Below are 21,973 nucleotides of genomic sequence, written 5' to 3' on the forward strand. Positions count from 1 at the left end.
TACATATGTAAATGTTTGTTTTCTTTTTTTGTGATGTGTATATCATATGTAGTAGCAAATTGTGTTAATGTGTTAAAGATAGGATGTGATATAAATATGAAGGCAATCATCATGATTAATATTATATAGTAATGGAAAAGGGGTAGGATTTAATAAGAGTTTGCTTGTTCCTATTACTTTTCAGACATGTTAAGTTAATATTGTGTTTTTGTTCATTAAGCCTTTATTGTATTATTTTTTACTATACATGATCAAAATAAAGCGTTTATTCATGTAAATCAATGGTCTCAAACCTGCGTCCGGAGAATGATCTGTCAAGGACTTGATAATGAACATATCATTAGAATCAGATACATATAAAACAGCAAGGCAGTACAGTTAAATACTTCTAAAGAAATGTTTACATGGCACTTCGACAAACCAGATAACTATACAAACAGAACTGTGTTGTTGCTATTGCTGTCCTGAGCAGGTGTTGCTAATCATCCCAATTAGTGAATCTGCTGACTGAGACAGCCCAAGGGTTCACCAGTGTCTGATTTCTTTGACATACTCCTTTCAACCAAAAGTCGAATAAAAACAGGGAAATCTGTACTGTAATTCAGTGATGCAGGGCAGGCACAATTTTGAGGTGTATGTATGCAGAATAACCAGATAGAGGCATTCACACTGTTTCCACCTAAGAACATATCAGCAGCGTCATATGCAAATTGAATCCCAAATAATAATATTGCACCATCTATGTTTTCAATATATTTAGAATGCATTTAGTTTATTTTCATGAGTATGGTTAGTCTTTTTAAGACAGACTTACTTCTAACAGGTAGAACATGTGTTTGCATTACTTTTTTATGAGTTTACTTTGCTGTAAACTAATAATCTTAGCATGTTTAGAGGACTATACATGACTTAAGTCTAAAATTAAATAAATGAGTAAATAAACGTATAAACAAATGCTTTACATTTATTACTACATTTTTGTTCAACTACAATTTTTTATGTTAATGAGGTAGGAGATCCCATTTATTCACGAATGTATTCATGAATTTATTCATTTATAGATTTATGTATGCATTTGATTACTTATTTATTGAGACTTAAGTCATGTTAAGTCCTCTGTAAGCGTGTGTTGCAACACATAAGATGTCCGAGTTTCTGCAGACCAACCCAAGAAAAATCCGTTTGGTGCTTCATGAATAAAAAAAGGGAATAAAAAGAAGGCTCAGTCAGCACGAAGTTGCGACATCCCCAATAATGATGAAGCTAACTAAGCTTTATTTATTTTTAAATATTCGACATTTAAACTATAATATCCCCCATTACAGTTATTCCTATAGATGTTTATACTCTACCCAGAGTGAGGCGACATGGATGCGATGTTTGTGAGCTTGTTTGAAGTAAATGGACCAAACTTACCATCTTTAAACACATGGGTCACCACAGCCAGGTTGGGGTAACATTTCCTCCCAAGATCCATCCGGGAAACGGTTCAACCTTTAGGAAAACTGCCAAAATGCAAACTTTATCGTTTAAAAAAAACATTAAAAAGGAAGAGATGCTCTGTAATCTGTGAAATTAAACCTTTATATACAACGTCTCCTCAGTCAGGTGAGCGGTAAATTGAGGTTTAGCTAATTAGTGCTAATGCTAACGGCTAATTTAGCCGTTAGCACTGCCCCCTGACGCAGCACCCACAGACACGACCCGATAATATTTATATATTAACGTTAGTTTCCTTTTTGTTCTACCGCGGTAATATTTACCGTAATGATATATGGAAATAATTTCCTCTGCTCCTGGGTGTTAAGTCCCGGCTGGTGTCCGTTGTAAATGTCCCGCTCACTTTTTTCAACAACAACACGAGGCCACCTGCTGGACGGACTCACTGTTTTTTTTCTTCATAACTTTATGTGCAGTTTTTAAACAAACATCATGTGACACAAACGGTTGTAGAACAGTTTTGCATGTATATATATCTATATATAGGAAGAAGAAGAAGTACTTTATTTATCCCGCAAAGGGGAAATTTAATTTTTTCACTCTTATTATTAATCATGTTACACACACACAGGCCCGAAATACACACATGCACAGACAGGACCTATACATGCAATTAAGGAGAGATGTTATATATAGATATATATATATATGCAGAGTTGCAGATATAATGTCACTTTTGAGTGTAGTGACAATATTTTCAGGGGAAATTGTGAAGCACTGTTGATCCCACTAATGTGCTTCTCTTATAAAAAATGAATCCCGCTATTGTCTCCATGACATGTTGATGGCATATCTGTCACAATAATCCACGCTGAAACTAGGGCTGTGCTTTCTTTTAGTCGGATGAAGATCATGTGGTTATCAAAAAGTGTTTCCAAGGTCAAGATCAAATCCCTCCCAAAATTTTAGACACAAGCCAAAAGGGGCAAATTTCATCTGCTGATGAAGATCACAAGATATGATAGAAATGAGATGGGACTGTTTTGACAGTAGTTTGCACTAATTTTATATTCTCTACACTATAGTACTACTACTACTACAACAGCAATAATGTACTTTTCTCATTTGTCTAAGTTAATAGAAAAGATATAAACTGCATATACATACACTAGAGATCAAAATTAGAGAACAAATTATAAATACTTGATTTATTCTGAAATACTGTTATTTATTATTGCTCTAGATTTGATATATACTGAATATCCGCTGTGGCTATATCACTGCTGTACTACCTTTTTTAAATAACCCAGGCACTTAATCCTTTTATTTTGTGAAAAAAACAGTGAACAAAATCAGAGAACAGTAACCATTGTGTCAGAAGAGAAGATTTAAACAATGTTTTCATAGAGCTATAGAAACAAAACAAATAGGAAGTGTAGAGGCCTTTGCTTTGAATGACTTCAGCACATCTGCGCCCACTGGACATCACTAGTTTCTCACACTGCTCTGGTTTAATCTTGGTCCATTCTTCTTCGGTCTCTTCCACAGTTCAGTAACTGTAGTGGGTTTCTTAGACATTACTTTGTCTGTGAGGGTTTTCCAGATATCTCCATGGGCTTAAGCACAGAGCTGACTGATATTACCAAAGAGAGATAGAAGGGGTTGTTTTATTCTGCTGGGCGTCATAACAGATAACAGGACCTTGGTCCTTGAAAGGGTTACACTATAAAATGTTGTGCACTTTTGGGGACTCGTAAAGTTTGTTGGTGTCCATGATCGTGTACATGTGCCAGGAGCTTCTCTGATCAGACGTGTTATTAAACTATATATTCTTGTAAGGATAACTGAAGCTCTCCAGTTATTTCTTTATTCATTGTCTGGAAGCATAATCAAATAGTAAAAGTTTTCTTCATCAGGCATTCACACTGTATGCAGCCTCAGAACATACCAGCTGTTATAAAACCCCAAATGATAATATTACAGCATCTATTTTATCAATATATTGAGAATGTATTTGGTTTATTGGGAGTATGGTTAGTCTTTCTAACACATACTTATAACAGGTAGAGCTTGTTTGCATGATTCATTATGAGCTGGCTTGGCTGTAAACAAATAACCTTAGCATGTATTGTGTTGCAACATAAGATCTCTGAGTTTCCGCAAACCAACCCAAGGGAAATCTGTTTTTGGTCCTTTATTGATGATTAAAAAAGGGAACAGAAAAGAATTGTACATGCCAGATGTACAATTGCAAGACACACAGATCACATTTCTACGGATTTTTAGCTGAATTATACTTGCTCGTTCCTCTTCCTCAGCCCGTGAGGACAGACTCCCCACAAACAAATCGTCCTCTGCAAAAGAGTCAAAGTGTTACAGCAGTTTTTTTTGTCCACCTGATCGTGAATTTCCGTGTACTTCATGCAACTCTTTTTTCTCCTCCACAGCTGTTCTCTTGCTGCCAGGAGGCCACACTGATGGCCTCACTCAGAGAAGTGATGAGGGAGGTCAAACCAATGAGGTAGCCGTCCTCTCTGCTCCCCTCGGCCCACGGGACATTGTGTCGGAGCTCACTCGCATCAGGCACCGGGGTCGTCTTCCCAAAGTCTATCATCCACACGCTGGCCTTGCTGCTGTGGTCGTGGACAAAGAGAAGCGAGCTGCCGATCACCTGATCATGTCAAACATACAGATAATAATTAATTTAATATTAATTAATATTTAATTATATTTGAAGCGGAGTTTAAGGAGAGGTGCCGTCTCTGTGTAAACCGACCTCATGGGCTCGGAAAAACAGTGAGTTCTTCAGTGCACCACTCAGTGCCAGGAGTCTGGAGTGGTACGATTTCTGAGAGCACAGATTAGTATTAGTGCACACGTCACAGGGTACAAGATATATGCAATAAACTGAGGATAGTGGACAAAAAATGTCAGGGAGTCACAATAGCAAGGATTTGGGAAGGACAGGAGTAAAATCACTGGAATGATCACTTTTTTCAGTTTTATTTTGAAAATTTCCAGGTTATTTTTTTCCCTGTTTTAATCTATTTGATAGTTAAACATAGTTTAATTTTCATAAATGCTTGTAAATCTTCATTAAAAATGTTTAAAGACTGCCTGTGTGGGCTGCTGAGGTACTTTTACAGAGTTGTGTCCTTCCCAGCCATGGAAAACAAAATCAGAGATTAAGTCAAATGGACAATCTTGTGTTGTCCTGGGAAATAATTTCAACATTTTCCCATTGGCCTTAAATGAAAAATGAACCACAAGGTTACCAAAATAGGCATTAAATCACCACCTGATAGGCTATGTCATGTTCAGGATCATATTAACTTTGGTATTGTCTGGTATTCGGTGTGTGCGTGTGTCATCATGGCATAACGTGGTCCTGGAGACACCTACTGTTCTGTTTTAAATATTTTGACAGGGATTTATATGTCTGAGGACATATTTTGTCGCTGCGATAGCATTGCAACCGAGCCAAATACAGTGACGAAACTTCGAAGGTGTGTAGTTCAGATAAAAATGGAGGCAGAGTTCAAAGATGGGTGTGATCTGAACAAGGGTGCCAGAAGTAGCGGGGTAGGAAGGGGAGGAGCCATTGCTCCAACACTTGGTCCAAAAATGGTGTTACGGGTGGTGTGATTTTGTCACAACACGGTCTCTATTATTATACTTTGATCAATTTGTAAGAATAATTTCTCATGAACCCAGAAGTGATTTCATAGATTAGTCATTGCCATAGACTTGTCTTGATATTTAATCTGATTTAATTTAGCATTTTGTTAGGGTTAGGGGTTACAGTTAGGGTCAGGGTGAGGGGGTAGTGTTAGGGTCTACATAGGCCTGTTTACCGGGGAATTTGCAACTAATTGGGGATAAACAGACCGGGGAACATAGTATCCTTTCTGTGAAACGCAGGGAACATTGGACCCTTTTCTTTTTCCCCGGTCACATACATAGGGAACATTAGAGCCAGGGGAACATAGGTACGCTACTGTTTTAATAAATCACACTTCTGCAGAGAGGAACATATTAGTGTGTGGTGTGATCCCTGTCTGATTATATGTTGGAAGCTGAACATGGTTCAACCTGGAGACACATTAAATGTCTAATAGGCCTAGCCCATTTAAGTGTTTGAGTCTGTTTTTGTTCAGTCATCATTTTTCGGTCCTTTTGTTTAGATTGTTTTTCATTGATCATAATCTGATTTACACTGTCGTCTCATAGCAAGAGGGTTCCTGGTGAAGTTTGCATGTTCTCCCTGTGTTTGCGCAGGTTTTTCTCCGGGTTCTCCGGCTTCCTCCAACAGTCCAAACACATGCATGTGTTAGGTTCATTGGTTACTCTAAAATGCCCGTAGGTGTAAATGTGAATGTGAAAGGTTGTCTGTCTCTGTTCGTCTCTATGTGCCCCGTGATTGACTGGCACCGTGTCCAGGGTGTACCGCACCTCACGCCTGATGTCAGCTGTGATCGGCTCCAGCCCTCGCGACCCCGTTAGGGACAAGCGGGTGAAGATGATGGACAATGATGGGTGATATGATTTAGGATTTAGCAGATGTTTTCTAAAGGAAGACTAGTGTACTGTAACTATCAGACAGAACTGACCAGGATGTCCAGCTGACTCTTGGTGAAGTAGAGTAACGCCTCCGTGACCTGAGCTAAATTCAGAATCTTCCCGAAGTCCCGCTGGACACTGCCGTCCTCCATCTGACTCACAGAGAAGAAACACAACAGCACAGATGTGGATTGTATGGATTAAACAGATAAACAGGTGTTTTGGGGGCCTTTCCTCCTACCATGATGCCCTCTATCCTGAAGCCCAGCGTGGATGTGGAACTGGTTGCATCCCTCCACTGAAGGTATCGAAACTTGGTCACGCCTCTCTGTGCGTGCTCCTCTGCTGACAGAGCGGACGGGTCTCTTTTCATCATCTTCTGGTACATGTCACCCCGCAGGGTGGACTTGGTCCGGGCTTTGATCAGTTCCTCCTCCTGGTATGTCCTGAGAAGCGAACTCTCATACTTTAAAACATACTCAGTCAATAATCTAATATTTATACAGAAAACAAAAAACAAATGAAAACAATACAATTATAAAATCCTAAAAAGATTTAAATAATAATAATATAAATCCTATAGGTTGACACTTTGAAGATATAAAAAACAACAAAATAAATGTGAATCCTAAATAATATCAAATAATAGCATAGAAAACATAAGTTTCAAGCTGTTTATTCAGGCCACTAACAGAAGGTATTGTCTTAATTGTGAGGGGAGTTTGTTCCAGAAAGCTGCTTCAGTCTTCTTGTTGCAAGACATTTTCTAATTTTTCAGTTAGGGTGTAAAGCCTGTAAAACTGGTCCAGTCACCTCTGGCAGAAAGACATAACTGCTGTCTCACCTAACTCCCATCTTGCAGTCCATGATGACGGGCTTCCTCAGGCCGCTCAGCAGGTCCTCCAGGCGGATGTAGCAGTGCTCTCCCCTGGTGACCAAGCCGTGGTACTGCGGGACAAAAGGTCTCAGCCGGTCTCTCATCAGGCAGTCCAGACACTTTGCCTCCACCTCACTGTATAGTTTCAACACCTCCCCTCCCTCACTCAACTGGAAGTTACCTGGAACAACGGGCAGCATTATTAGCTATCCACGTGTGCTTAATAGATTTTACCTGTTGTTTTTTTTGTGTGAACTGTCAGTACTCGTGCTTTCTTGTGCTCAGGTTTCCAGTTTGTGGTCCTGTGGTTTACGTCTATTATCAAGACTGCTATTATTGCAAAAGTTATCTCAGGACACCTTACATATGGAGTAGGTAAAACCACACTCTATGACTTATTCATGATTCACATAGACCCAACAATTAGCACATGAGTAGCAACAGCAATCTTGTGCACACGGCAGAAACAACAACCTTCCCTTTAACAGACAGGGACGTTGACCCAGCTCTGTGGAGGACCGCCAAGACTGGTTAGGGAGGAAGAAAAGAAGAGAGAAAGAGAGAAAAGACGGACAGATGAACAGAGAAAGACAAAGACAGACAGGACAGTCCCAGAGATGCAAGCAACCACAATAAACAGGTGTTTTGGGAGCCTTTCATTCTATCCACTGCCATGATTATTATTAGTCATATTTAAATTATTATCATAATTTCCAGTGTAATTATTGTGTGGGTCTCTCTCTCTCTCTCTCTCTCTCCCTCTCTCTCTCTCCCCCTTTCCCCTATACTGGTCAAGACAGGTGGCCGTCCACCATACGTTAAAATGAATACTTGTTGTAAATCATATAGTGATCAAAACCTCCCTATTATGGAAAGTGTCCTGAGATACCTTTTGTTATGTTTTGGCACTATAAATAAAACTGAATTCCATATTTTAGTTCTCTAAGGGATGACAAGCCCCTACTAAGAGAGTTTTGATTTGGTAAATGGTGTTCAAAAACACACTGAATGAACTAAAAACAAGGACTGTTTTTTATGTATGCATGTGAGCTCTATCCAGTATGCCTAGTGTAGAGAGACACGCAGCATAAGTGCATGTAGTTCATCCTCTCATATTCACGTGCAGACTCAATCATAGTTTCTGTGTCTTTTTGTTTTGGATGAACATGCCTTGATGTCCAGCCAGCTGGACCCAGGAGCTCTGCCGCCGCAGCGACCAGTGCATCATGGTCAGGTAGGTTTTCCAGGAGCGGCTCTGAGGCACAAAAGAAGAGCAAATTATGTTAATGGCTCCATACAAGGCCGCTGACAGGGTGTGGAGCCTAGCCCAGCAGGCATTGTTTGTTTTTAAAGAGGCCGATTACAGCCGTGACAAGTCAACAAGTGTAAAACATACAGAGTAAAGGATTCACCTAAACCTGAATTACTATATGCATCCAAAGGCTCAGGCCAGGAAGCAGGTTTGAACCAGGACCTTGTTGCTGTGCGTTGACCATGCTCAGCCACTGTGCTGACCTATTATAGGTCAATTACCTCCTTATGTTGAGTGATGGCTGGGTTATTCTGTTAAAACACATTCCCATTTATCAGTCCTTAAGAGGCCTTTTTCACAACAGACCTTTTGACTGTTGGTAAAGTACAGGTGTTACTGTTACTCTTATGTTAAAGCGTCCCAGGGAGGTCGTGACAGTGAGCCGGCATTCACAACACCAGCCCCATAGATATTGTATGACCCTGAAACCGCAGCTAAAAGGGATACAACCATCATTGATTTTATTATTTACACCTGTGCTTTTCCTCTTGTGACGTGTTAATGTCTGCAGTAAAACAGGTCTATGGACAAGCTAAGGTTCACAGTGTATCATTGAGGCCTAACAACCCTCGGATTTAAAGACAATCGTTGGGGCACATTATCCAGTATTAGGTAGGTTCATACTCTCAGGTTTCTACTAGAAAATGTTTACATGTCAGGTCTGAATACACCTGTATTCACCCTCTGTCTGAAACGCTCAGTTTTAGCACCTGTCTTTGAGCCCCCCTCCCGAAAAGACCCAGTCTGTTCAGGGGGTTTTAGCATCTGCGCTCTTGATGTCTCTGCATCGTCATTGCAGCCGGTAATGACTGTAGCGCCACTTTCTACTTATATATAGTAGAGTTGTGACATCACAACCGTACAGAAGTCCAGACGGCTCGTTTAAGAATTTTTCTGTGGATTGAGCGTTTTAATACTTTCACATTATTTATATAGCACCTTGACCCAAACAGAGTCAGCACATTTGGTGTTAACAAAGCGCATATCTTGACAGTTATGGTCTGTTTTGTATATAAACAAAACAGCTGCCACAAACAAGGGAAGCTAAAGTTGACCTGAGCATGCTCAGTAGTGACACTGTTACAAAATGACAATTTGTAATTTGAAGAAAAAATATAGATATTTAAAACTTAATCCTTCCAATTTAACTCCTAAAAGATGCTATTTTTGTCACAGAGATGTTCAGAAGATGCTTATTTCTCATACTTGTATAACACTCTTGTCCGACAATGCAAAATGCAGACTGCACAGAGAAAGTTTTCTCCGTAGTCCTCCTCCTGTGCTCCCCTCTACTCATATCTGCAGCAGCAGCTGCCAGACATGCAAACAACATTCAAATCTGACCCTGTCAAAGTCCTCTTTCAAAGCCCATGCAAATCACTAGGACCACAGGTGCAAAGAACAGTTGAGAAATATAGTTTTAGTAATCCTCTACCACGAGCAGCTAGATGCACCGGCTTGGATAGCAAATGCCACAAATGAAAAATGTAGTTTAAATCAGCATCTGATCATTCTCACCTTCCTGAACGCCCTCCTCTTTGAGCCAACATCCTCTCCTTCGCTGAAGACCTCATCGCTCTCTGCTGAGGAGAGGCTGACGGAGGAGCAGGAGGAGGTGGAGGTAGAGGAGGAGCAGTGCAAAAGCCTAGAGAGGATTGGATGTGAGGACCACTGATGTGTTGTGGAGTCCTCTCTCATTCCCTCAGTTTCTGGGGTCTCCCTGCTGCCCTCGTTCTCTCCCTCTGCTGCCAAAACCAAAGATCTCTCCCTCTCTTCTTCCTCTTGTTCTTTTTTTTCTTCCTCAAAGCTGGGGTCTCGACTTCGCCAGTGTTTCCACTGGCTGTTTGTGCCTCCTTCTCTTTCCTCATCCTCACGCTCCCTCTCTCCTCCAGTCTCTTCTACCCTTCTTTTCCCGCTCCACCTCGCCCTCTCCCAGCCTTCTGTATCAACTTCAAAGCTCCCCCCTAACCTCTCCTTCCTCCTCATCCTCCATTTTGTCTTCACTTCATCCCTTGCCTGCCTTGTGTTCGAGTCAATGTCCTTTCTTTCCGCACATTGAATGACCTCAGTCTTATCTTCTCTCATCAAGTTGCTTGATTCTGAATTGAGCTCGTTGTCCTGTTCCCCGTCCTCTCCAAGTCCACCTATACACTGACTGTAAGGGGGGAAACTTTTAGTGGACTGCAGTCTGGGTCTGGATCTCAGTCTGACCCTCCTGCAGCTGCTGGAAGGCCCTTCACTTATTGTCAGGTGTTGATGCGTCTCATCTGATAGTCTGGCAGAAAAGTCCATAGTCTGCTTGTTCTCTGTCTCCATCTTGATCCCCTCCACGTGGTTATCGTCTGTCATCATGTCCATCCTCAAGTCCAGTGGTGGATCTACTGAGCCCGACACACGTGCTTGTAGAAAACAGGGAAATGTTTACAAGAGATGCACAAATTAATTTAAGTCTTAACAGCAGTCTAACACAGCCTCCTCAACATTTCTAAGCTTTCTTCTTCCACAAATGGACATATAAAACTACAAACGATCACAACTTACCTTACCATACCTGTGTCTTCCACCTGCCAGAAAGCCCTCTGCCTGTCAGTGACTTACATCCCGCTCTCATTCTGCCTGCCGGGGCCATGTTTTGCATGCACTGACGTCATTAAGTTTCCAAAGCTTTATCCAGGCAACAGCACAGGAGGAGATCCAGGAATTAGTGGAAATAGAGTAAAATGTCCTCCGTCCAAACGTAAGTGTGAGCTTTGAGGGTCAATAATCACAAAAGATTTAACAAAAAGTCTGATAAACATTTTTCTAAAAAAGGGTCTATTGCAACAGTTTAACACATTCTTAAACACATTGTTGTGCTGCTTAATTGCACTAAAAGTTACCAAACTTAATTCTGTTGTACGTCTACGATGTCAGTAAAGTGTATTATGTTTTAGAATGGATTGCAGCCAAACTATGTTTAAAAGTAAACTTACTCAATTTAAATTTTTTACATAGACGAAAGAAATGCACAAGTTGCCTCACACGCTTTAATCATAATCTTACATTTTGATCAAGTACAAGCAGGTTTTAAGCATTTTAAAGTATCATTTCTTCAGCCAGCATAATAGTTATAAACTACAGAAGAAACAATCTTTCAGAATTTCATAGCTAAAAGAAAGAATAAAAGAATAATTCATGAAAATTATTGAATTATTTCATGGTTACCTTACATATTTATTCTTGTGCTTATTTACTTCAGAATAAACACACAATCACAGCTATGGAGTGCAATGAAATATAAAGCAATGAGAGATTTGTATAAAGGTTCAGGTGAGTCAATCCCATACATTTTAGGGAAATGACATTAAAGTGTAACTCCGGCGAAAATGGAACTTACTGAATATACATAATATAAGCCATCAAGACAGTTTTTTTCCATTGAAACCGATTGACAGAGAAATTCCAGAGAGACGCTAACACTGATTAGCTCGGGGGAGTGCGCTAAACCATCCAATATGGCTTTTTTAACCACTAATACTGCCTCAAAATAGCACCAAACCTATGTAGTAGCATTATTACAGTCCCTACACATAAAACGAAACACCAACAACGTAGTTAGCGAACCTGGAGTTTATTAAAAAAGATGCTACAAGCCTTAGCAGCCGGCTACATCCATATTGAGAGGCAGCCCAAACAAGCCGATTACTGAATGCACTGGAGTTCAGTTCAATACTTTCCTCCATGAAAAGGACTATGCTGTTATCTTAAGATGCTACTGCAGAGGTTTGGTGCTATTTTGAGCAAAATTAGTGGTTAAAAATAGCTGTTTTGAATGGTTCAGCGCTCCGCCCCGAACTACTCAGTGTTAGCCACGTCTGGCTGTTAGCGACCCTTCGGGATTTCGCTGTTAATAGTTGATCAACAAAAAAACCTGTCTTGATGGCTTACAGGTTTTTTTGTTTTGTTTATAAGCCTTATATGATGTGGTTCAGTGGTGCTGTGGCTCACTGGTAGAGAAGATCGTCCCCAGCTCCTCAGACACTGAACCCCGAATTTTTTCCCACAAGGGTGTGTACATGTGGTGTGAATGGATAGATTAGATGCAGATGTCCACTGCCATCAGTGCGAATTTCTGTGTGAATGGGTGAATGTGACAAGTAGTGTGAAAGCGCCTTGAGTAGTCAGAAGATTAGAAAGGCACTATATAAGTACAAGTGTGAGAGCATAAAGATATACAACTTAAAGATTGCGGCTCAGAGGTGTGTGTGAGTCATTTAAACCACATATCTGTCTTAAATCATCATCTTTACATCTTGTTATGGCTCCACACTGTCCCCCTCTCCAGGCCTCTCCTGGCTCAGGTTTCCAGGGGTCATCTGGAGGGGACCCATCAGCTCGGCAGTGCCTGTCAGGGAATTTCTTCTTTTAGTCAAAATGAAGTGACTGATGCAAATTACTCAAATAACGTGGAAAGTCTCTGTGCCTGTGTTACCTGCAGCAGTATCTTTTCCATCCTCTTGTTGGTTGTTGTTGATGTTTGTGTCTGACAGCGGTCCATCTGCTCTGAGCTGTAAACAAGGAGGAAAAACGAGCAGTCGGAGCTTGTTGAGTCTTACACCTAAGAGGAATCTGGTAATATTTCACACTCTCTTACACCACAGCTCTGCAGTGATGGGGCTCACCTGCTCCGGTCCCCAATCTACTCTCAACAGCAGTCTCACGTAGTTGAGAACGAAGAGCAGACTGAGGAAGACGAAGTTACTGGACACACCCACCACGGCTGACAGCAGAGGGAAGTTGTACAGCAAGTATCTGACATTGAAAAATGACAGTAGTTTTGATGCGATGCAAAAAAAAAGGAGCTGTTACCCCACTCTCTCAGTCTGACTCCTACTACTTCTATGCCAGGAGGCTTTTTTCAACGAATCCCTCCAGAAACCCTCTGAACATGTTGCAAAAAACTCTTGCAGGACTTGCTTCCTGACCTAACCTTAACCATTGGAGGTTAAGGCCTAACTTTAATCATCTCGTGAGACTTTTGCAAATCTTGGGTTACCATCTAGACACGACCAGTAGGACGGTCTTATGTTGGTTTTGGAGTCATTGGCAGTTGCCCTGTTTTTTTCAACATTTAAGCATGTAAACATGTTCTAATAGAAACCCTAAAAATGAGCATTGTACTGAACCTTTAAAGAATAAAGACATCATTTACTGTCAGATCTATCTTACAGCATGGTGTACATACACTATTTTTACCTTATACCAGTGAAGTGAGCATGAATGTTGAGTTGAGATGAGTAGATCTGAACCTTGCTGGACAGGATCTCTATGACGGCCGTGACCGAGGGGACGTACTGTGCACATGAAGACAAACCTGTTAGACTTCAACAAAATACCCGTTTGCTGTGCAACACATTCACAAAGGAGTGCACGACTCACAGAGTTGTCCGTGTAGTCTGAGAAGAGCTCCACCTCCAGCACTTGTTTCTGCTCAGCCACTCCAGTCAGAAAGGCCGGGAGGAACAGCAACGTTCCCACGTACCTCAGCAGGTCTGAGCGGTATCGCAGCATGCTCTGACCACAGCAGGACAACACGGTCACGCAGACATACACACTCCACCACATACTTTGATCTGCTCTTTCCTCACATGTATGATGTCATATCCCCAGGAGATGTTTTCAATGAAGCCATGATGAATGTTAAGGAAAGGGTGATTGATGTTGTCATGAATGCAAAAGCTTTACCTCCTGTATAACTCAATGATTGGGTTGTGTGCTCAGTTCAATGAATACTAACAAAAGCTGATCTCAGTGGAGTTTGGTGGTATGAAGAGCAGTTCAATAGCTCTGCGATTTTTTATGTGTTGACTCAGATCTAGTTTTGAGGCTGTATTTTGTGGCCGTGGATTTGACTGAAAGGTGTTGATTGAGGCTGATTAGTATGTAATAATATTCAAGATGTTTTATTATTAAATGTGAAAAAACATCACAAAACACAGCCTTAAAAAGACTGTTGTACTCATTCCATTACAATATGCATTTTTTTTCTGATCACTCAGTGTTTAGTGAAAAGAGAAGTAAGACTTCCATGTCTTATCTATTTATAACGCTTTATAAATACTGTCAAAGTATAGAAACGCTCAATCTACAGAGAAATGCACACAAGTGATTTTAAAGTTTTTGGGAGATGGTCTTAAATAGACAGGTGCTAAACTGGGGCGCTTCAGACAGAGGGTGAATACAGGTATATTCAGACACACAGTATGAGACAAATTATGTGTTTTTTGAACATTAAAGCATGCAAACATAGTAGAAACCTATAATACCAGTATGAACCTGAAAAAGAGCACAATACGGGACCTTTAAGTTGATGATGACCTCCCTTACACATCAAAAGTCACTGGAAGATCTTTACTCCCTCCATGTGCTGTATCAGTCATTACTCCACATGTTCGCCCTGCCATGTCGATGGTCTGAGCACTGAGATCACCTTGTGTTACAGTGGAGCTCTGCAGCAAGCATTAGCAGCCCTAATCTGGCTCTGACCAGGCCGTGTGATTAAAAGGTTATTGTGCTTCAGCAGCGCTGTACTCACAAAGCGAGAGCTGGAGGCGGACAGCAGTTGTCTTGCCTAAGAAAACACACAGCAGTGCAACAGTGAATCATTGGAGTTTGCAGGATTAGTAATGCAGCACTATTTGACTGCGCGGGAGCTGAACACATCAACAACTCACCGAGCGAGAAGAGGAGGCTACTTGCCCTCCATCCCGAGAGAAACAGGTTGTCTTGATCATGAACATTCCCAGCTCCTGATTGGTCAGAGAATCAGGCATCTCCAGCTGCAGAGACATCCGATAGGACTGGCCGAAAGTCAGCACCTGAGTATACATTTAAAAACGATTACACTGCTGGGAGAGTGGAGAGAGATAGATAGACAGATCTAGCTAGAGCTGCATTCACACATTCATACATACATATGAAAAAACAATGGAACGATCTGCCTCTGCACATTAAACAGACCTCTTCTCTGTCTGTTGACTTTACTTACTTGAGTTTAATTTTCTTATCTTGACTGTGTTTATTGCGTGGGTATGTTTTATGTCTTCTAATTTATTGTTGTATTTATATGTAATTGTTGTGCCTCATGTGAGCTGTAATAACTTTTATTGTTGGTGTCTTATTTATTCTTCTGTACAGCACTTTGGTGGACATTGGTTGTTTTAAAGTGCTTAACAAATAAAGTTGGATTGGATACATACGTGTTTCCTGTTCCTCATCAGGGAGATGTTTGCCACTGGGTAAGAGCACAGAAAAGAAGCAGGAGATTCACAGTCTGTCCTGCAGACAAAAATGTGAGTGACTGAGTGAGAGTAAAAGCAAGAAAGTGGGAAATCAACACACTGAAACTACAGTCTGATTTTACCTGGGCTTCGCATACACACCTGTAGTAATAGTGCACGGGTGAGGAAAAAGCCGGCTTGGGCATGTAGGAGTAGTAGAAGCTGCCGTATAAAAATGAAGCGATCCAGAGGAGTAGGAAGATGACAGAGAGCAGAAAAAAGCCCTGTATAACTCTCTGACGGACCCGTGACATCAACACTGCCACATTATCCTGGAGACCCAGCAGCACCTGACCAGGGCTGAGGGCCGACGTTTCTCCATCACCTCCTGGACGCAAATGACTTTGGCGATCCATGAAATCTAAACATCAACAAACAATGAAGTGAACAGAACACAGGGATGAGCACCGACCGGTTACAAGCATGTTGCACGTAATTAAAAGCATCTTACTGGCTTAGTTTGGCAGCAGTCTCTGTCGTTGAAAAGTCTTGAGGGTCGTTCAAAAGTTATCTGGTTCTTGTCAACATTTCCCTGAAAAAAAGAAAAAGAGAGAAAGAATAATCTGTGTCTGTTTCAAGGCATGAAAATGTGGTTGGTGATGTTATGACGTCATGAAGCCTGAGACACAAGCACCATTTTGATCATCACTGAGAGCTGTGAAACCACTGAGTGCAGTTTCAGTCACAAGCGGAGGCCTTTCACATCAGATGACTCAAACAAACTGTGTCACAAGTCAACTTCCACTCTGACTCTATTACATGATAGAAGAAGCAACTGTACGGTGTTTTACGTGTACATATACGCTAAAGCTAAAGTTCAGGGGTGGAAAGTACATTTACTCGAGTACTTGCTGATTTCTGCTTCGACCCAGAGGAACTTCTTTTGATCTTATGATTTTATTTTTATTATTATTTGAAGAGTCCTACAATCTGCAATACAGCAGTGAATAAAAGCAACACAACAAAACACCATATGCATAAGAACAGGTCCGAAAGGGCTCTCAATAATAAACACACACCCACAAAAAGCACACATGTAAAGTTTATTTAAAGTGTAATTAGTTAATTAGTTAGTTAGTTAGTTTGAAGTGTATTGAGCAGGGACACATACACTGTACATTGTTTCATATAAAATACATGCCATGCATACAGGTTTCTAGTCTAAACTAATTTGCAACCCCTGTCTCTGGTTAGGCCTTTATTAGAAGTTACACAGTTATTTACTTTTTTAGCCAAATTAAACCGTTATTCGGTTTATTTAACATCAACATGCCTGCAGCAACAATCAACAATACATAGTCATGCCTTGTTATAAACAACAAAAAATTCTCACCTCTGGTTTCTGTTGACCAACTGTGAGCTGTTAGGAAATCACTTCTCCTTTCCCTGAATTCTTTGTCCACAGCTCGACACTGACTGTGAGAAACTGTAGCTGCTAAAAAGCTGCCAGTGTTCAGGGTTTAGCTCATCCCTCGTGAAGAGCGCTGCTGCTGCCAACTGGAACACAGAGCTGAGAATACCAGAACTATTAATACTTTATGCCACTAAAGCTCCCTTTTATTGTCTGTATTTAAGTTAGGGTGTGACGTAAGAGTGACATAAAAGAAAATCAGGGCTAATGGCGTCATATCATAACGAACTCTCAGGAAGAATATACTAAGACTGCTAATATCTGCTCATTATTTTGTTTTGGAAACTGTTAAACTATTATTGATGGTGCCTTCTGTGACAATGTTGCATAATAACTTGATTTCCTTGGCAGCTTATATTTTGAGTTTATTCATTCCAGTCCATACTTTTGTTTTATAATAGGTTATAAATGTCCATAATTTTATGTTTTAAGTAATACAAATGTATTTAATACTTTCTATGCTTATGTTTTATACCGAATTCTTTATTTTCTTGTTTTTGCGTCTGTTTTTCCCCTTCCAGAGCTGGTAATGGGTTTATTCTGTTCAATATCTCACCAAATGCCAAAAATGTTGATGTTTGTAACGGTACCTCATTGGCTGGAGTCTCCCTTAGAGATAGGGTGAGAAGTTCAGCTATCAGTGAGGAACTCCGAGTAGAGCCGCTGCTCCTTTGCATTGAAAGGAGCCAGTTGAGGTGGTTCAGGATCATCTAGTAAGGATGTCCCCTGGGCGCCTCCCTAGGGAGGTGTTCCAGGCACGTCCAGCTGGGAGGAGGCCTCGGGGAAGACCCAGGACTAGGTGGAGAGATTATATCTCCACACTGGCCTGGGAACGCCTCGGGATCCCCCAGTTAGAGCTGGTTAATGTGGCCCGGGAAAGGGAAGTTTGGGGCCCCCTGCTAAAGCTACTGCCCCCGCGACCTGACCCCGGATAAGCGGATGAAGATGAGATGAGATGAGATGAGATGAGATGAGATGGATAGAACTCGGTCTTACAATGTTCTGTTAGCAAAGTAAAACTAATTTAAGAGGTGGCATCACAGAAAACATCTGGATCTTTACACGTATCCTGCATTGCATTTAGAGACTTAACGCTAAATTGCCAAGAGATAAAATCCCCAATTGTTAATGTCTTAAAAATCCACGTCGCTATTGTACAAGAACCTGTGACTTAAAACACTTAAAAAGAAATCGTACATATGAGAAGGAAAGTGGAGTAATATCTGACCTTGCATGATAACTGACTTAGAGAATGAAGGGATGAATGTCTGTGGTCACCAGCGTCCTCTTCTAAACTGTGTTGTGCTGGAGGGCAGCAGATCCAAGAGGGACATCTCTGACTGGATAAAGAGATCAGACGGGCCGGTTCTGTGGTCGGCATGAAACTGGACCCTCTGGTGACGGTGGCAGAGAGGAGGACACTGGAATTAATCTTACTGCTAATTTCTGCAATATACAGTCATATATTTGATCTTATACGTTTCTCTAAACTTAACTTATCCGATTTAATTTACTGTGAGTTTTATTTTACTTGTATTCTTATCTCTACTTTATTTACTTTAAGAGTTTATTGTTTTACTTTCTATATTTACTTAGCTAAGAGTTTATTATTTATCTTATACTGTATTTTGTATACCTCCTTATTTTCTACATAAATGTTTTGAAAGCTGATGGGAATCAAATTTCCTTGCAGGAGCCATCCCAAAGGGCTCAATAAAGAGAAGTCTAAGTGCAGATACAAATGTTTTGGGTCCAATTATTTTATTTTATTACACTTTTTTAAAAGTACACAAAATAAAGTATCTCTAAGTACAGGAATGAGAAAAATAAAGAATAAATTAAACAAAAGACAGGTTGAAAAAGTAAAATATATTTAAAATAATAATAATAATAATAATAATAATAATAATAATAAGGTGTCACCTGAAGGGGGGGACATCCTCCGGTGGAGCAGAAAAAAACCGCCAAAATATATTTGAGCGTAGAAGAAGACGCTGTCGTCCAATCACAGGCGGCGACTGGCGCGTACCGGAAAAAGTCCAATTCTACATTAATTTCACAGAAACCTCCGGAAAACTGCTGAAAGGTAAAGCTACAGTTACGTTTGTCAAATAAATAGATAAGTAATCTATCAACAGGTTTGTTGTGCAGCTGAGAAAGGACGACGACATCATTAAAAGAGGCTGTTTATTTAAAGAAAAACCAAACTTCATCATAACAAACCATTAAAGAACGAAATCATTGTTTTTATTAATAACTCGTCAGAGGAGGCGCAAGAAAATATATAATTAATTAAACATATGAACAAACCACCTGTGCTTTAATTACAGTTAGTATAATCCAGTGGTGAAAGAAGTGGAGATATTTTGCAGAATTATTATTATTATTTCGGTAAAAACTTGTAAAAGAACTTATTATGCAGAAAGGCCCATTTCAGAATAATATATATTATATATAGCTGGATTATGATGTGTTCATCACTTTAATGCTGTAGCTGGTAAAGGTGCAGCTAATTTTAACTATATTATATACTGCTGGGAAGCTTAACCTGTAATAATATGATTCATTAGTTGATATGTGTATGTAACTAAAGCTGTCAAATATAAGTAGTGGAGTATAATAAGTATAAAGGTGCACACAATTTAAATATTCAAGTACAAGTACCTTAAAGTTTTACTAGCACTTGAGTAAATGTGCTTTGTTACATTACACCACTGGTAAGATCACATTAACAGACACAGTTATACCTGTGTCTGTCAGAACAAGCAGTTTCTTCAGAGAGAACCTCGATCTCTAAATGATACGTTTGAATAAAATATCAAAGAGAGTGTAATTAATTATTTTTGTCTAATGTTTTCTGTTTGAAAGATGTCCTGTAACACCAGTGTCACCCGTGTTCATGTGTCATCTGTGAGCCAAGCACAGCGAGTCCCTGTCCACCTCCTGCCCTGTGAGATCGAACACGACGGGCCGGCCCAGGTCTCACAATACTTCACTGCCACCACCAAAGATGCCAAACTAGGTACACTCACCCTCCCTACTAGTACACTGGAGCTTATCGTTATTGGTCCAGATCGCGTTCATAGGAAACAACGGGGGATATCAAGGAGAATCTGCGAGGATCTATACCCAACAAAGATTCGTTTTTTTCATCGTACTTAACTCAGAATGGTATTTTGACACATTTTTTACATTTAACAAATAATGCACCCCCTTGTGTTATGGGTATTGCACTAGTCCATATTGCAATTTTGATAAAATTGCGATTAATTATGCAGCCCTATTGTACAGTCATGCAAGGATAATGTAAACATGCCAAACTTCCGCTGGTTTTGAGCCATTTTCTGCTGCTTTATCCTGTAACAACTGGTCCCAATATGTTGCACTTGTGTCTAACGTAAACAGGGACTGGTATCCAGCTGATTGACCTGACCAAGATCTTGGTGTTTTAGTACAGAAAGATCCCCGGTCAGGATGGCTGTTGCACCATGATCATGATTAGAGAAGGAGTTAATCTCTTCTTATTAAATAAATAAATAAAAACAGCCAACCAAGCCAAATGTATAATCCAGATTTAAAAAGGTGCGTCTCATGTTTTATCCCACAGTAATATTTAGTGTATGGGGGAGAAAGGCGTCTCTTACAACAACCGTTTATGCATTTTTCTCATGACAGAGAAGACGGTGTCATTCAGAGGGCGTGCGTTGAGGGGGCAGGAGCTGAATTGTCCACAGGGCTACTCCGGCCTGGTGCTAAAAGAGATCAACAAGTCCGGCTCTGACCAGGAGGTAAACATTCCTCTTTCATGTCACAAAAACTATCTCATTGGATTTTATTGCTATGTCTTCATGATGGTAAATTGTGTGTGTCCAGGATAGGACAGTGAGGGTTTCCTCTGTGTTTGACAAACTGACCTACTGGAACCTGGAAACACCTCCGAACTCTGACGATACAATCATGACGGCGATGGATTGGCCCGAGCTGGCTGAAGCGGTGAGTTCTTTTGTCTTGTAGCTGACGACACTCGAAGAACAGACTAACCTGTGTCACCCAGTAATTTAAAGTTGTGATGATGCGTGATACCGATGCCTTGACTTCGGTACTGATTTCTGGATGATTTTACAAAATAACGGCACTTATCTTTCATTTTAATGATTTCAAGCATCTCAAAGTACAAAACACAAATCTAGTCTCTGTTCGCAACATTATCCCTGAATTCCTCTGACACTTGTAACGTAGACAGCCAATCACCAACATTACTAGATCTTGGTATAAGCATGCTGCATGCTTATTGACTTACTGACGCCGATGAGACTTACTCTTCAGGTATTTAATGACAAGGCAACACTATGGAAGCGATTCGGTCTGTGTCTTAAATTATCAAAGTTTGGTACCCAGCAATGTTTTCTGTTGTGAGGGGATAATCAAAGCTTTGTCCAGTAGATCGATTTACTAACGATAATTTTAATCAAAACACCTGTTTGTGGCACTAAACATGACATCGGAATTTATTTACCAGGCTTCTAAAAATTTGATTCAGCGTGTGTCTTTCAATCATATCTGGGTTCACATGATAATAATCTGAATGACCAATCATAGCCACAGTATTGTCTAATTAAAAATGGATTTCTGGGTTTGCAGTTTTGCTGTTGGAACAATGTTGTGTGGCTCCGTCCTCTGTTGAAATTGTCAAACAGCTACATCGGCAACAATATTTTATCAGAATATCGTAAGGTTGGAATTACAAGGACACACAGACAGATTTGAAGATGAATATTTGTCTCCTCACAGATCCACGGACCAGTAGAAGACTGAAGAGAGAGGAAACCTCCTGCTCAGAGGTGGCAGCTTGATGTCACCACCAGTGTGTAAGGAAGGAAATGTACAGTTTGCTGGTTACTGGCCACAGTCTGTGAAAGAAATGCCACTTTTGCAGAATAATGAGTAACAGACATGGTGTTTATATTTTTGTAAATGTTCTTTTGTAGTGAAATAAAAGCCCTTTGTGATTATGTGATTCACTGAAACATGTGCATATTATTCCTACTAAACAG

At 40.4% G+C, this 21,973-nt stretch overlaps 2 protein-coding genes across 2 annotated transcripts; one reads left to right on the forward strand and one right to left on the reverse strand.

The window, feature by feature from the left end:
- Positions 1 to 11,270: 11,270 nt before the first annotated feature.
- On the reverse strand, positions 11,271 to 16,974 carry LOC310947862 (seipin-like). Its single transcript, XM_083914834.1, has 11 exons — positions 16,842 to 16,974; positions 15,960 to 16,040; positions 15,611 to 15,869; positions 15,428 to 15,506; positions 14,903 to 15,046; positions 14,764 to 14,799; positions 13,608 to 13,742; positions 13,425 to 13,522; positions 12,851 to 12,980; positions 12,661 to 12,736; positions 11,271 to 12,573 (listed from the first exon to the last, which is right to left on the reverse strand). The coding sequence occupies exons 3-11, from the start codon at positions 15,862 to 15,864 to the stop codon at positions 12,485 to 12,487; spliced, it is 1,041 nt and encodes a 346-aa protein (XP_083770960.1). The 5' UTR covers positions 15,865 to 15,869; positions 15,960 to 16,040; positions 16,842 to 16,974; the 3' UTR covers positions 11,271 to 12,484.
- A 1,960-nt stretch (positions 16,975 to 18,934) lies between these two features.
- rnaseh2c (ribonuclease H2, subunit C) lies at positions 18,935 to 21,894 on the forward strand. The gene is made up of 5 exons (XM_083914767.1): positions 18,935 to 19,005; positions 19,788 to 19,941; positions 20,595 to 20,707; positions 20,793 to 20,912; positions 21,711 to 21,894. The coding sequence occupies exons 2-5, from the start codon at positions 19,788 to 19,790 to the stop codon at positions 21,732 to 21,734; spliced, it is 411 nt and encodes a 136-aa protein (XP_083770893.1). The 5' UTR covers positions 18,935 to 19,005; the 3' UTR covers positions 21,735 to 21,894.
- Positions 21,895 to 21,973: the final 79 nt, after the last annotated feature.

The sequence above is a fragment of the Echiichthys vipera genome (assembly GCF_963691815.1).
Source record: "Echiichthys vipera genome assembly, chromosome: 6".
Taxonomy (NCBI): domain Eukaryota; kingdom Metazoa; phylum Chordata; class Actinopteri; order Perciformes; family Trachinidae; genus Echiichthys; species Echiichthys vipera.